At 42.0% G+C, this 16,964-nt stretch overlaps 1 protein-coding gene across 2 annotated transcripts in view; it reads right to left on the bottom strand.

The window, feature by feature from the left end:
* Positions 1-7,759, bottom strand: part of efna5b (ephrin-A5b) — a 92,801-nt gene extending 85,042 nt beyond the window's left edge. The window contains exon 1 of one of the 2 annotated variants that reach the window (XM_085786479.1): positions 6,303-7,759. In XM_085786479.1, the coding sequence (XP_085642605.1) occupies positions 6,303-6,427 (125 nt within the window). In that variant the 5' untranslated portion in view covers positions 6,428-7,759. The remainder of the gene's footprint in view (positions 1-6,302) is intronic. The other variant, XM_085786478.1, reaches the window with a different exon arrangement.
* Between the last annotated feature and the right edge of the window lie 9,205 nt (positions 7,760-16,964).

Here is a 16,964-nt window from a genome sequence, read left to right as displayed (position 1 = left end):
CTGAACAATATGCAAAAAATATATATCGCGGTTATTTTCAGGAGATACTGTACGATGCAGTACAAGTCACAGTTCAAGTTGGAATTGTCATTTACATTTCATTTTTACTGAAATTTAGCTGATTTAGCTGAATTTTTGTTTAAGCTTGTATCAACCAACCATGGGTCTTTGTTGTATAAGGAATATGATTTTGTAGGCCATAACTCAATCACAATGGCACAGACGCATTTTTACTTTTGTCGCATCTTACCTCTACCTAATAGATAGATAAATAGATACGGTAGTAAGAAATAAATAAGTAAGCTGCCTTTCAGTAGAATTAGCATATCCAAGGCTACAGCCTGCCCACCAGGCACCCCCGGCGACAGGGCTGCTTCTGTCCGCCGCATAGCACCTCCGCAAGGGTCACGGCCAAGAGTCCTCCCCCTCTTCCACCGCACGCTGAAGAACAGCTGCTCTGCCAAGCACATTGACTAAGCATTGACTACTGCCTGCTGGGCTCATTTTCTAGTTAATAGAAAAAAAAATCTAATTTAAATGGAAAGTGCATTTACAGGTCTGGTGAGAAAACACAGAGTGCCATTTAAACCTAATAAAAGTATTACATCGCACAACACCATCTTTACAGTTTGGTGGTTTTCCGTCAGGTCGTGTGTTTATTTTTCAATATCCTCTGCCTCGCGGTCTCTGTGTCCCCTAAACTCGCTTGTCCCCGCTGCTCGGTTGGTGCTTGTTCTTGCCAGAGCCACAGGCATAAAAGAATGGCAGAGCAAGGGGTCATTAACGAGAACTAATCACTCTGCAGACAGAGAGCAAAGGAGGGGGTGACAAGAGCCCGAGCAGTGGAGTAAAACAGCTCCAAGCAAGTTAAGTATAAAAATGATAAGGTAGACATGAAAGTCTCGCATGGGGTCAAAAACTACCCACTTCAGCAATCACAGGCAACACAATTGTTTTTTTTTTCCTCTCAAAAATAAGAGTTTTTCAGAAATTTAATTAGAAATAAAAGCAAGTGCTGCAATATACAATTTTCACGTGTTGGTCAGATGGGTGTATGGACGAACTTTCCACCTCCGTGCATACACGCCTTTGTTAAGTGTACAGCCAGCATTTGCACACACACACACAAACACACGGACAGATACACAAGACATTTATTCATGTCCCACTGGTCTGTAACAGGTAATGGTGAGTCCAAATGAATAAGAGGGAATTATTCTGGTATTATATGAGTCTGAAGGAGAGAACACAAGCCCTATATGACCTCATGGCTCACACACTGGCGCATGCTCAAACACAAAAACATGCACAGACAAAGACAAAGACACAACTGCAACAAAAGAAAGTTGTCTTTGGTACCACCGACAAAACTACAATATGTAGGCCTCCACAATGCAGCACAGTGTAAGAATGAAAATGTGAAAACTACACACAAAGCAGCATTTTAGAAAAAATGCTTGTTGCACTACAAGTTATGCAGGAAAATACAGATCACCTTGAGAGATTTGCATGATCACCACCTCATCTAACTGTTTATGTTAATAACAACTTCCTCTTCAAGGACGGGTCTACAGTCGTTTCTAGTTTGTCATTCACAGGCCAACTTTCTTTTTTTTGCTGCGTTATTCCTCACCATTTATGTGTGACCTCTCCCCCCTTGAGCTCCTCTCAGAGTGTGCCTGACCTCTGTGCGTCTTTCTCTACCATAAACCGTGGAGGGACTCCCGAAATATCTAATTGTATTCATTCATTTTCTCTACCCGCCAAGGAGGGACAGAGACAGAGAGGGAGAGAGGGAGGGAGAGAAAGAGACGTGGAGAGGCAGCACTGAGAGGCAGGGAGGGATAAGGGGAAGAAAAAAGGGCAGGGGGGAGAAAGGAAGGAAAGGGCCATCTCTTCGGCGTTACAGCTGAGACATCATTAGGGCAACAGTCTGTCCCCTCATTAGAATAAATACTCACAAGCAAAGAGAGTCAGAGATAGCAGAGGGCAGAATCCACGGGGAGAAATGCCCCCTTATTTTTAGTAAGTTCAAGTTGAAGGATCTCTTTACAGATAAAAACTTGAAGATTTCTTACACTGCTCTAAACTTGCTCCAAAAAAAAACAACCAAAAAAATTCTCAAAGTGTAAACTATGAGAGAAACTGAGCCAAGGGCAGAAAGCTAAAAGAGAAAATGTGAGTGTGCTGAACGAGAGAGAGAGAGGGATATAAAGGTGTTATTCAGAAAAATAAAGAAGTTCGCAACTTACTGGTCTCAAGCTGGAGCTGTGAAACACAACGGTGGAGTGGAGCCAGCAAAACAGCGAGGAAATCCCCTTCAGTTCCTACCCAACTCAACCAACAACACAAACACTCAACAGACACAACCGTGCCACAGCTAACACAAATTATGAGACTCCAAACCGATAAAATTCCACTCTAATCTACCAATTGCTTGTAATTCAGACCACTGGAAAACCAAAAGCACGACATTCTGACTAGTTAAAACATTTTTTGCCAACAAAAGCTTCCATTTCAAACACATACACAAAAAAAAACTCCTTATCCGAGATCTCCTCATTCGATATACTGGACCGTCTGAGCTAGAAAAGTCAAGAGTGTTTTGTCTACCAGTTACTCAGACAACAACAACAAAAGTCATGTATTTTACTTCACTTTCCCACATTATTGCACATTACACATGTCCTATAGTATTTTGCTCATTTTTAACAGCTTTTTTTTTTTCGTTGTCCACCCCCTGAAGCGTGAAAGAGATGAGGCAAAGTTTTTAGTTAAGGTTTAGAGTCTGTGTCCCCATGAACAATCTCCCATTTCTGCCTGTGCCTTTCAGGTGATGTATTGCAAACACTGATGGGATATCCAACTTGGGCACAATGAATTGAAAGCTAAACAGATTCTGTGTCAAACTCAAACTACAGCCTCATTGTGATGGATTATCTAGCTTGGGCAATTTTCAAGTCTGTGGAAGCTGCAATTTCACACAGAGCAAAAAAAAAAAAAAGAAGAAGAAAAAGAATGGCGATAAATGGCTTCTTCTGGGGGGTAGTAAAACAAGACCTGAACGATCTCGCTCAGACACCGACAAGAAAGAATGTTACGGGAGAGTCAAACCTGGAGGAAAAGAAAAACTGTGAAATCATCCTTTAAATTACCTGCTGACATTATTTCTGACAAATTACGTTACTGCCGTCGCGTCACATGCAACTTTGACTCAAATGTGACTGTGCGCACAAGGGCGTTCACAGTGGAAATTCTTGGAAGCAGCCGTACTTTGGGTGAGACTGTTGCAGCCTCAGAACAAAGGCAGACGCGAGCAAGCAACGTTTCAGTGCCACACCGGCCTCGTACAGTAATGCATGTGGAAAGGGACTCGATATTTATTAACTGAGTCATCAATAAGACCAGTTTGCTATCTCTCTCTCCCTCTCTCCTCTCTGCTGTTACGTTACCTCTCTGGCTTCCTGCCTCAGCCCTGTAGGGGTGAGAGTCAAACAAACTCTATTTAGAGTAAGTAGAACGGAGTGAGTGGTGTTAGCTGCATTACAGCCTCTGTGAAAACCTGTTTCCATTCCTCAGGCAAGTCAGAGGCTTCAGAAACAGATGAGGCTCAGGAAGCTATCTCTTCCTCGAGCCCTGACTGCGGACACAAAGGATAGTAAAAGAAAAAAGGCAGAACATACATGCTGACTAGTGGATCACCAAGTTTTTCTTCCCTTCTCTCTTTCTCTCTCTCCTTTGGTGTTAGTGTGTCAGATGTGAGATTAACAGGATTGACTTAAATTTCCCTTTTTTCTGACTACACTTTTTTTTTCTTTCACTGAAACTGAGAAAACTTGTCAGCACATCTGGAAGATATCAAGTTAACTGAGCAGCCAGTCAAGTCAAAACTTTTTTTTTTTCGTGAAAAAAAATCTACAGTCTAATTAAAGTAGGTCTATCAACAGCAGGGATCAAGATTTAACTGAAAATTGTGTTTGCCTCCATTGAAGAAAGCGCTCCACAAATAAACAGCTAGGGTAAGTCGGAGCACAGACCAAGACCACAACAGTCATGGTCTACGGTATATCAGGCCGAGGATCTTACGCACCCTGCTAGACTGGCCCTGACTTTAGGAGAGCGCTTACAGTCAGCCCTCCGTTTGTACCCCTGACCACTAATTGCTTCAAGCAATAAATCATGTTTTCCCAAACTTCAAACTGAATATAAATAGTTGTGCAACAAATTCACCGTGTGCTATTAATGGCTTTGTACGCACTTGGAGGCTAAGCTGAGGATTTTATTCAACAAATACTAAGTGCCGTTGGCAGTTGAGTGAAAGATCTATGTAAACTCCACCAGCAGTGTTTAGACTTAATAAGCCTGGGACAAGGCTGTACAGTCTAACTCCATCAGGGACTTTTAGCAGGGGAAATGTTGTCTGGACAAACACATACACTGAACACCGAGACTGTCTCAGGACTGTCCGAGCAGAGAGAGGTTTGACTCGAGGGCTGAGACACAACTGAGAAACTTTTATTTGAACTTTGCTGAAGTCCTCCAGTGTGGCCCGTTAGAGTCAACAGCACAGACATTTTTTTTGCTGAATCTTTATAACATTGAACACTTGCCCTTTATTAATATAAAAAAGTTAAACGAATATACATTTAATTCCTACAAGTTGTGGCAATATTTAATTTAGCTTTAAATATATTTATAAATATATACTCATGTACACTTGTGAAATAGTTTCAGGACAATGTGCCTTCAGACTTCTGAACGTGTTACTCTACTCACTCATCCTCACCAACATGTAAAATATAGGGAAAACAATATGTTAAATATCATTTTAGAATAAGGAAGCTGTTCACTGTTTAACTGATAGAAAGTTTTTGAAAGTTTTTAAAAGGGTAAGTCCCTGGTTTCCACTACTACTTTAATGAAAGCCTTTTTATACAGTCACTGCACTGGGTTTTATTTCCCAGACTGTATTTGCATTTTTTAGGTTTCATTTTAGCAAATAAATCTATTATTAAGCAAGTTTCATTGGATATTTTTTTTTTAACTTTACAATAATTAGCTTCAAATGCCATGTGTTCAAATACAGGACATTATAATGCTACACTGCATGTTTTTGTTTTGTTGTTTTTTTTTTTAAAAAAAGAAAGAAAGGAAAAATGTATTATTTTGGTTGTGACATATTTAAATATTTAAATTTAACCAAAATGAATTACATTATATTTTGTTCAACTTCTCATGGAAGGGTGTCTTCAAATAAAAAGTAATTCAGTGGCTGTTAACGATTAAATGTTAAAAGTAAAAAAAAAAAAAGAAAAGAAAGTCAAGCTCTTGGGATCCATGAACTTGAACAAGTTCAACCGTGAAATCATCATAAAATTCCACTTGGGCCTCAGCTTAGTCCGTTTTGCCATTTGATTTGATTCTACTGCCATGGTGCCTCTGTGATATTCATGTAGACACTTTGAGAAGTGCTGAGACTGCTCTTTGCCCAGTAAATGACATTATGTGAACAGCAGTGAATTTCCTGATGGAGCTGTTAGACTGATACATGACGCTCTCAACGGCTACAGTTAATGTTTTCTAGAGGTGAACCCGCAAAATTTAAACCCCTTGAACAAAAGCTTTTCCCCCTCACTGCTCAGGTCCAGACGTTTGGCCCGTTTCGCCTACAGTTGAAGTTTTTCAAAATCAAGGCACGGAGCCTTCACGCAGGCTGTAGAGAGGAGGTGAGCGGACACATTTGGTAGGTAAATTGGACTCGAACCCAGGGTTTGTGCTCATGTGGATCTGTCAGGTTCTCAGCTCAGATGAGACTGGTCAGATACTGGTGTGAATGTTTCCAGTGGGGTTGTGTAAATACACAGCCTGAGTCCGGCGGACAGAGAAACAACACAGAGCTACTGCTCCAGGTTTTCCAGCTCCGCTCCTGTACCTACCTACCGCTGGAGGATTCACTGTGTATATTGACAGCGATCTAACAGCAGATGGTGAATGTTATGTTCAGGCCTTATTACGCACGGGTTTTTTTATCTATACTTTCCTCGGACGCGCTGTTTGTTCTTTGTGAGCAGCCACGTATTACAAAAAAAAAAGGAAAAAAAAGACAGCAGCTTTTTCTTTACGCTCCTGTCCTCGGCTATAGCCTGTACCTACAGCTACTGGCATTATGCCCTCACTGCGGAGAATAAACACCGATGTGGTCCAGCAAACCTGCGAACCCCGTGGTTCATGCAGATGCGAGGAGAGGAGACTGAACATCGCCGACTCTCCGCGGTAAACCTGCCCGGTGTGAGGCCACTTACTTGGTGTTGGTCCGGTTCCAGAAGACGGCGTAGCGGTCGGCCACCACTTTAGAGCTGGGCTCCTGGCTAAAAACACACATCAACAGCACCAGGCAGACAAAGAGGACCATTTCCACTTGCAGCATCACTACAGCGAAACTTCGGCACGTTATTCCTCTTGAAGTGTGTGGGGTCAGTCAGTCGAGTTGTAGCGAGCGCTTCAACCGGGACAGGTGACGAGTCTCATTCACCTGTGGCCGTGCGTTTCTGGCGCAGTTTGTGAATGCTATACAAATACAAATGCGCACAGCACAGAGAAGGCAAAATTGTGACCATTCAATTGTGGATTTTGGGGGGGGGGGGCACTTGAGATGACACTTGTTCAGGCTGACGGTAACGTAAAGTTACAAAAACCAGCGCGTCAGTGTGTTTTCTCCCGATGCAGGGCGAGGGTCCAGTTGAATCATACGCTTTATTTCATGTGGGATGTCAGCACTGACAAATCCGTGGTGCGCTGACAAAATATCTCTCCCTCTAACGCGCAAACAGTGAGATCAGCACACGCACACACAAATGCGCAGCACAACAGGCAGTGTCGTCTGTGGTGTGGTAATGTTCCCCTTCTGCAGGGAGCTACTGGATGTAGCCCGTGTGTCAGTGTCAGGACAAATGACAACTGCTCAACACTTCTTCTTTACTGCAAACCCAAAGCGCAGGAGGTTATTCAGTCCGGTGTGATGGGGAAAAGAGAGAGAGAGAGAGAGAGGCTCGGTGTGTCCAATGACGCCGTGTGGCGCACGTCAGATGTCCATGTTCTCCAGGCAACTTTTTAAAGCCATACAGTCACTCACTGGCATTTGAATGGCACGGTTAGACCCGGCGTTTCGTCTCCAGCGTAAAAAAAAAAGAAAGAAAAGAGAACAGCCTGTTATCCTTTCTCAGCGATTTACCGGGAGGTGTCACGGCCGAGGTGGGGAGGAGTCCTTCTCGGTGTCGGAGGGACTACGGACAGCGTTGTGTTTTCTCATGCGCTTCTCTCTCCGTGGAGACGCTTGTTTATGTCCACATCCCAAAGTGTCCTCCTCATATATAAGCCATCGTGCGACGTGCGGGCATGAAAAAAACCACGCGTTCTTCCATGTGCGTGCCGTGTAGTCTGCCTCTATTCTTGTGTTTTGGGTTTAAAACGCCGGGACACGCAGGAAGGTGAGGGCAAAGGCAGGCAGCTCCAGACGCCGACTGAGAGAGTGGGTTTGGTTACGGAGGAGCGGGGGATAGTCCCATTGGTTTGAAATTATTTGAATGGGCGTCTCTCGAACAAAGCTAAGCCCCTCCTCCGCCTAAAACCCAGCTAATTCAATTACCGAGAGGTAGAGCTGGAAGGGGACGGGGGGAGAGGTGCACAGGACAGGGACCGCTTTTAGATACTCTACTGTCAGATCCGTCCGATAACTGCGCACGGCGCTATTTAATTACATGCAAACGGACGCAGCGGACCAAAGAAGACCGTGGGCTCGGGTTTCTCTCTGTCTCAATCCAGTTCGACTCAATTCCACTGCTTTTTTTCTTCTTCTAATAACAAGAAAGAGGCCTGTATTTAGGTAATACAGACTGGACGTATATGATAATTAATTTCAAATAGTATTTATTTATGATTAAAAAAATATATATTGGGCTTTTTTCCAATTGTTAATGAGTTGATTGATTTTTTTTTTTTTTTAATTTCCAGTATTAGTAATAAAAAAAATCATATTGGGAATCCTCCAGAAAGGTCACATCTATCCCACAGGTTTAGGGGAAAGAGAAGCAGAAGGTATGTGATGCCTCTCAGCCTCTGCGACAGCGTAATGTGGAGAGATGGTGGCCACGCAGGCTCCTCGGGAGGTGTAACGGGCCAGTCAGTCGCGGGGAGCCCAGTGAAGGGGGTTCAAGGCGCCGCTCCAGCGCCCAGACGCCCCGCAGTGGCAAACAGGCGGGATAGCTGACTCAGCCCAGGACAAATCCAAGTCCGAGCGCGCCAGAGGAACCGCGTCTGTCGTCGCCTTAAGTCAGACAAGTGCTCACAAGGAGGATTTATGACACTTTAGAAAATGAGCAGCAGGCCAAAATTCAGGTGGGAAATCACTAACCAAAATAACTGTAACATGAATTCATTGGGATCCAATGTACAGGGCGTCTGGACTGGATTTATGGAGACCTGGCCCTGTGGCAAAAGTGGGTCTATTTCTCCAGATTTAGGACTGGTTGAAAAACCCACATGCGCTTTTTTTTTAGTGCGCGCGCCTGTGTGTGTTAAAAGTGATGGATTAAATATGACAAATTGTTTTTCAAAGGGGATGTGAACTTATTAAGCTATTTAAGTTTCTATTCAGATGTCATGTAGCAAAACCACAAATGGAAAAATGTATAGTTACATTGAATAAAATAAAAGACAGGAGAGAAGTGGCATCAGGTAATGTGAAAATAAAAAAATAAAAAATCAATTTAAAGTTATTATGCAAAATGAATATTGTACAAGCAGTAAAATTAATATATAGGCCAATGGTAATTAAAACCTAAAAGTTGATTATTTTAAAATGGTAAGTGAGGATTGTTCAAATATATACTTCATCTTTTTTCTCATGATGTGTCTGTCAGCCACTAAGTAATAGGTTATATAAACAATAGAAAATGAATAAGAATAGTAATATCAGGCAGGAAAAACTTTCACTCAATCAATTTATGCAAAGTCGAGAAAATCAAATGCAATTAGTTCTAAACGCCTACTGTTTATGTGTTGGCGTGTGTGTGTGTGTGTGTGTGTGTGTGTGCAACAGGTGCTATTTGCTTCAAGGATACAGGAGGAAAAGGAGAGAGAGAAGAAAGGAGGGAGCAAAGGGTGAGAGGGCAGCTAATATTTTAAGATAATCCTCTTGACCTCTTCCCTTGGACTTGTATAAACTCAGGGTCATTCACTTACAGCTATCATCATCGCACACGCGCACACACACACACACACTGAGCGAGAGAAATGCTGCAACTGCACACATACACCATCATCACCATACCATCATACAAACTCAAGCAATTTTTATCACATATTTTCTTAAATATATATATATTTTTTCATGCACACACACAGAAAGAGACAGACATGCACACACACACACACACACACACACACACCCACACTCAGAGAGGACACTATCAACTACCAGGGGAGGATGGGTGGGGAGGTCAGGCTTAAGGTCAGTGAACATGGCTGTTTTCACACCCACTTTACAGCCATGACTGCATTCCTCTCCTGCTGTGTCCCATCTCTCTCTCTCTCTCTCTCTCCCCCTCTCTTCTTCCTCATACACACTCTCACACTTTATAAGGAGCATATTTGACTGACTAGTGCGCACAGCGTATACCCCCAACTGCTTTCATTTTCTCTGGCATAGGGACAGAGCTCTCCCCCTCCATCCCCTCCTTAACCTGCTGTCACTATCATAGTGGGCTGCGTTGATTACTTCTCATGCAGGACTATTTTCTCCTTCACCTTCATCCACATGTTCCAGCAGAGCCGTGCAAAGATGGCTTGAACTTTTCAAGCTGGGTTTATTCTGCTTTTTGATTTATTAGTGAGAAATAAAACAATGTTTCACACACTCTAAGTGATCAGGTGATGTGGTGTTGGAGAGGGATTGAACATTGCAGCTCCTTTTGTTATTCTCCCTCATAAATTGTTTACATTCACATTACTGCAGAGCCTTTTTATTTTCCTCTAAAAAACTATTTAACTTTGAGGATTTATGGTCCAATTCAATTTTGTGTCATGATTCTGGTAATGCCTCTTTGATGAAGGGTAAGTGGTTTCATCAAGGGCTTCAATTTGATATATATAGAACTCATTTTGGCCAAAAATGACAAGTGTCTGGCTCCAAGCCCTGAGATTTTCCTCCTCTCACTCACATACATACACACTGCTCTGTACAACCACACAGTCAGGGTCACAGCAGGGTTAGATGGAAGGGCCGACTTGGTGGTTCATTCTCCTTTTTTTAATGTTATTGTTCTTTTGCCAATGGGACAATTAGAGACTGCATCATAACACAGACTCATTAAAAAGATGTGAGAATACAGCTCGGTATGTCTGGTGTCAACATGGCAGGTCAGGCATGCCAACAGGCAATTACGGACATGAAAAACGAAAAGGATCCTTTGAACGAGTTCTCTTGAAAATATCTGTCAATTAGAGGTGTGTGACAGCTGCAAAAAAAAAAAAGAAACACAAAAAGAACATGTCACACTGTTTGGCAAAGCGTTCATTAAAACTATCTGCACAATGTAATCACCTTTTCTCAGTTGGGATCTATTGCATCCATTAGATGTGACTTTCATTAATCAGTGATGAGATGCCCTTACATCAAAAAAGATATAAAACTAAACCATGGACAAAGTGGCACCTTACAGGTATTATGGCTTGCTTTTAATACCATAAACCATAAAAAGGAAACATTAAATCCGTTCTCAAGGCACCCTTAAAATCATCCTCATTATCAAATTTCTATGTAGTATACCTCTTGCAGTGCATTACTATGCATTGCAATCCACTAATGTTATGTCTGCTTACAGAGATACAGAGCAGTGGTAGGATACAGTACATCAAGCAATGTACAGGAGACCAGTGTAATGATCTATTCAGGCAGTGTAGCTCCAAATCTCATTGATATACAGCTCACACATCCATAAATATGATGCTCTCTCACAATCCCAGGATCCTTGTCAGTTAGAATTACCGATAGCACTGTGCATGTGTTGTGCCCCATAACCCCATTCACACATCCTATCATATCACATGCTCCAAACTGCAAATGCAGATTAGGCTGGGTTACATATGAGGAGAAAATGGAATTTCACCTCTTTGGAGCACAGGCAAAGAATTTTCATGGCTATTTCAGAAGATAATGATCACAATTCGGCTTTATGCACAAGGGAACCGCTTCCACCAGGAGTTAAAAATAAGCAACGCACTTGTGTATATTCATTTGATAACTGAGAAGACTGCATGACAAATCATTTAACACCACACCTTATGGATTAAGTGCCATATATATCTGTCAGGATTAAAAACAAGTGCTGTGTTCAAAACTTTAATATCTGTATCCTGTATCTTCATAAACTTGACGTAAACCTTTCTCATTACATCTGAGCTCATTGAGAACATTACCTCTCTTCTCCGCCTTGCTCCCTCTTCATTCTCCACCGCCTCCCTCTTTAGGATGCATATTAGATTAAAGATTTTATTGTCACACTCAATGCACTTAGAGCATTGGCAAACTAAATCACAGGGAGACAGCATGTCATAGAAGAGACACCTTGGGTTGACTAAGTCATGACGAGCCAGCACAAATCGATGAGAGGGACTAATCGGATGTATCTGCTGGGACGGGACCTGCCCTGAATCCAAATGATGGACACCAGATGGGGACTGATGTTGCCATTAGTACACCATCAGTGCAGTAGACAGAGCGATGTAAGGACAAGGGCTTCCTATTCAATGAGGAATCAGGTTTTCAATAGGGACAGCCAAGGTCCCTCTATTCACGGAGGGAAAGAGAGAACTGACAGTGGTGATAGTGCCTGTGTTTGCATGGATGCAAGAGAAAAAGATGAGAAAAAGTTGTTTGTTTGTTTTGTCGTGTGTGTACTGTGTACATTTGAATCTTGTAAGTGCCACATGTCCCCACAAGGACAGAGAATCTTGGAAAAGTTAGATAATCCCCTAAATATTAGGTAAAGGCATTTGTGCCTTCAAAACACCCTGTTATGAAAATGATTGCGATCTAGGGCTCTCCTCAGGTTAAAGTTGGGTCATGTAAACACATCCAAGGAGCTTCAGCTTGGATAAAGTTAGGGAACGACTAGGTTTAAAGGCCCATTTGGGTAAAGTGTGGGAAAGACTGTGGCTATTACTGAAAAAAAAATATTTAAAATGCTGATAAGAAGCAGGATGCAAACTTCAAAGTCTGGTGTCAAAGTCAGACAGTTGGCACTTCTTTGGACGAACTGAGTTAGATGCTTTTCCACTGTCTCTAGTTTTTGTGCTAAGCTAAGACGAGCATCTCCTGGCATATTTACTGTTCAGGCATCAGAGTGGTATCGATCTCCTAATCTAATCTAATTCTCATCAAGAAAGTGAATAAGTGAATTTCCCCCTCGAAAATGTCTAACTATCTCTGTGATGAATTCTCTCTCAATTCCCCCAAATTATTGTACAGATGATCTTTCCCTTCACTAAGAAAAATTCCATTAGAGGTCCACGGAAGTATAAAGAGCAAAAGTGCACAAGTGTAATGCATGTAGGCGCCTCTACTGTATGTGCATGCAGTACATACTGTATTTAGAATCAATCTCATATGTGATTCAGACAGTTTTTGCTAGTCTTATCTTTTATCACAAAGTAAATATTCCACAGAGCAGTTTTACTTTCTTGGATGAATGAGAATATCCACACAGGCTTGTGTCTCCAGGGGTTTGGGACATACCATCATCTGATAAAGAATTAATAAGAACATTCTTCATGCTTCAGCTGGACATTATCAGCCAACACTGGTGTGAAAACAGCTGTTTTATGTCTGACCTGCACCCAGTTTTTCAACAGCGTTACAATAATGCTGTCTGTTTTTTTTCCTCCCCTCCCATTCTGTCCACAGTTAAATGAAGGAAGACATGCTCACAGTCACAGGCGAAGACCACAAAAAGCCTGCTGCCCCAGTACTATAAATGTTTATTTGGCCTGCAATAAAGCAGTTTGTTTCTCTATGTCTATGTTTGATGCATTATGTTGTGCGATACTTTATCACACTGCACACTAATGACATCAGCTCCAGCTGTGTGTGTTCCTAGCTTCACTTTCAAACAAAGTATATAACTCTGTGTGTGTCCACATGCATGAAGCATACACACTGCCTCTGTGTGCTTGTGTGCATTCCTTTCTGTGTGTGTGTGTGTTTAAATTCCAAGGGTTATATTAGCTGCAACTGTATTGAGCTGCTTTTTCTTGTTGCCGTTTTTAGACCAAACTCATTTATTATCCTGAAGTGTATTACTTCCAGTGGGCAAATAGAGGGTTAATGATCAAGAATACAAAGTATTGTAGCATTTTATCCTTAGATCTAATTCAGAGAAGTCTAACTTATCCTCATTACAGGGACCTGTAGAGGAGCAAATGACAAATCACAGTATGCGATAATAAAGGTGACACTGTGAAAATCCCTTGGCTGGGATCCATCTCATCATTATGAGAGCATTATGAATGGATGTAATAAAAGTGAATTAAGACAGGACACCGCTGATATAGATATTATGAGCACATTGTCCCTTCCCTAATGTGAATGGTGCTTCAGCTGGCTTCTGCAATAAGGGCCGCAATTTGGAGAGGCTATCCTCAACTCTGAGTAATACTTACATACAATCATGACCAAAAAAAGCTGGGAGGGGAGAGGGTGGGCAACTATCAAGTCCTCTTTTGTACTCTCTGTGCTCTTTCATTATAGCTATGAATGTAAAAAAAAAAAAGCCTTTGATATGCCTGGCTACAGTGTGCAACGCTGCAGCCATTCGGCTCTATGGGGCCTCACGTCTTTCTTTGAAGTCCCAGGAAGAAATTGATGTTCCACTGTCCCTTTATGACTCTTCTGTCGAAAGAAAATATAGATTCATAGGCCCAGGACAAAGCTAATAGCCAGACTTGTTCAAAGCAAAGGAGCAGAATAATAGTGCTGCGTGTCAGTCCAAGCCAAAGAACATTAATCTCTTATTAATACCAGTTGATTCTCTTTTCAAACTGTACTTTCTCTGCTTCTGTCTTCCCCTCTGTCTCCCTCATTCTCTGGCGGGTGTTGCTCTGCGGAGGAGCCCACCATTGAAGAGCTCAGCTATACATCATTGATGAGGGTACAATAGCATTAGTGTATGCTTAGCCTGCTAATTCTCACTGCCATTATGGAAAGTTTTCTAATCGGGTCATTTGTAATTCCGCACATAAAAGGATAAGCTGAGATCCAAGCTTGCAAGAGGGCTTATGACGCTGATCAAATTAAGATAATTTTCTCCCAACAGGAATACCTGATAATGAGAAATACATTTGCCACAGAGAGTATCACTGACGGGCTATTGACAAAGAGATTTGCCCTGCGGTATTTATGACGGTATTTGTTATGCACGTTGCATATGTAAGATTGTTTCCAGCTACAGGCCATCCATTTTCATATACAGTGTGTTTTCTTTCCAGAGGTGTTATTACAAATACAGAACAACAGAATAACATCATTTTGTGTGTATTTGTTAGTGAATCGTGGCCCCATTTTGTCAATCATACATTCATGACTGTCTGTATGAATGTCAGAATGTCTCATAGCCCCCTGACGCCACAGTAATCCCCTCTCCAGATATCACTCAGTCACCAAGATAGACCATTTCCTTCTCATGTTCTTAATTTGTCTTTTCTTTAATGGAGTGAACGAAAGACACGTAAGAGCTCAGGGTGAGCTCGCATCTGATTTCCTGTCAGTCGTGTTTGCATGCATTTGCGCGCAACGTGAAACATGAAACACATACAAGCAATATGCACACACGCAAGCCCATTATGATGACATGCTGCACAGATTCATGTTTTAATGTTTGTGCGCATCTGAACACGTGTAGAGGTAGCGGGGCTGACGTCCTCACATGTGTAATCATAGGCACAGAGATGTGAAAATACAGCCTCCGGAAATTACGGGGTAGAAAACCTTCAGGGTGTTTTTTTTTCTTCAAGGAAAATGTTTTGTGTAATCAAATCTGAAAAACAAGTGTTGGCGTACTGTTTGGAATAATGAAGATTTAGTATTATGAGCATAATATGACTTTGTCCAGCTTGCATACTGTATACACACGCCCACACAGTTCTGGTCTCTCACTTTGACTTATGAATTTCCGGTTTGGGAGGGACGCCCATCACACCTGTGTTGTGATGTCATCAATTACCCCCTCAGTTTTTATATGAAATATGATGTCATCACTCAGAGGCCTGTCCACTGATATGATCCAGGGAAATGTGAGGTCACTCCCGTTTCCCCAAATGTAACATCAATCACGATGACGTACAGAACACTAAAGTGAAATTCCCAGTGGATCAGCATCTCCAGACCAAATGGATCAGGAAAATGTCGCTGGCATTTTGATTTAATCATAGCGTAGGCCCTATATTACTACAGTGTGACACTTTAATTACAATGATTAGCACAAGTGGAACATACGTATTTGTTCTCCTCAAGATTCATGGCAGCAAAACTGAGTTAGTCAACTCGTGCATCCACAGAAAAAATCTGTGCAAAGTGTAAAGGATAAAAAAGGGTTCATCCAAACTACACAAAAACATTTGATTACTGAACCGTAGTTTAGATTTTATGTGCCCAGGTTTTGACATATCCTGCAGTTAAATCTGTGGATTATCCAGAGCAACAAGCGCATTGTTTCATCATTGTAAACAACAGCATTCTGTTCACTGTATCTCGGAGAGGGATTTCTCAAAATCTGGGCAAATAAAACAAAACATGTTTGCATGACTTGACATAAGAGGTAATTGAGAAGAATGCTTTTATCTGAGAAAAGTGAACCTTTATAGACTATAAATGTTTTTTGCATTTTCAAAAAATATTTCCAATATTACAGTTAGAGAATTTTGCTCATGATGCCCCCCAGAGGGAGAGTGAGGCTCACATTACACAACCTGATTATCCGTGTGATAATGTTACACATCCACACACCAGACTCCCACACCTGCTGGCCAGCAGGCCAGCAGAACACAGTGCTGCCCTCTGAACCGCCATGTTTGACTAATACCAACTTGTCAGCACTATATATCCCCGCAGCTCAGGATATTGGAGCAATTACCTTCATACAGCACCCCCTAGGAGCACAGGGGTCGTTGGAGCCCAATTCATCTCTAGGACCCAGTCAAACAGACCCTAACAGCGCCAACGCCGACTTGTTAGGGAACAAGGAGCCTGTCATAATTAGTAGTGACATTTGCTGACAGAGAGGCCAAGCAGGCCGGGCCTCCACTGAGATGTTTTAGCATAGAGAAAGAGAGAGAGAGATCTATCAGATAGAGCAGTCTCTCACCCTCCTCTCAAATGGATGCCATTGCCTGAGGGGCCTTTGTGCCAATCAGCGACTTTCCAACCAAATCATTTGCATCATAAACAGCCTCTCATGATGAGCTTTGAATTCATTTGTTGTGCAGTTTTACACTGGAATGAAACAATTTGAAAGAGTTTGTGACAATGACTCAAAATCAGACATTCAGGTTTTAATTACAGGGTTTTTGCCACTGAGGAGCCCTCAAACACACAGCACCCTCATCGTTCCTCCAGAAGTTTTAGTTTTAAAATAACTATTGATTGTTTGTTGCATGTGAATCCTACACCACTAAAAATAAATAAATAAATAAAACAAAACAAAAAGAGTAAGTTCCCTCTGCGGCCCCTTCTCACTTCCTAAGTAGTAGTTAGGAGTGATGATTCTAGTGTTGCTGCAGCTGCTAACAGCTAGTTACAGTTGATGCTAATTATCAACCCCTACTCCTTTCTGTTTTTTAGTTTGACCTTTCTCCCCCTCCTCTTCAAACACTATCTCCATGGGCGGATTAGTATAACAGGAATGTTGGTGGTG

This window comes from Trachurus japonicus, chromosome 9 (genome assembly GCF_045865225.1).
Source record: "Trachurus japonicus isolate A0001 chromosome 9, Traja_1.0".
Classification (NCBI taxonomy): Eukaryota; Metazoa; Chordata; class Actinopteri; order Carangiformes; family Carangidae; genus Trachurus; species Trachurus japonicus.
Note: the sequence above shows the minus strand (reverse complement) of the source record. Positions and strands in the feature narration are given on the sequence as shown.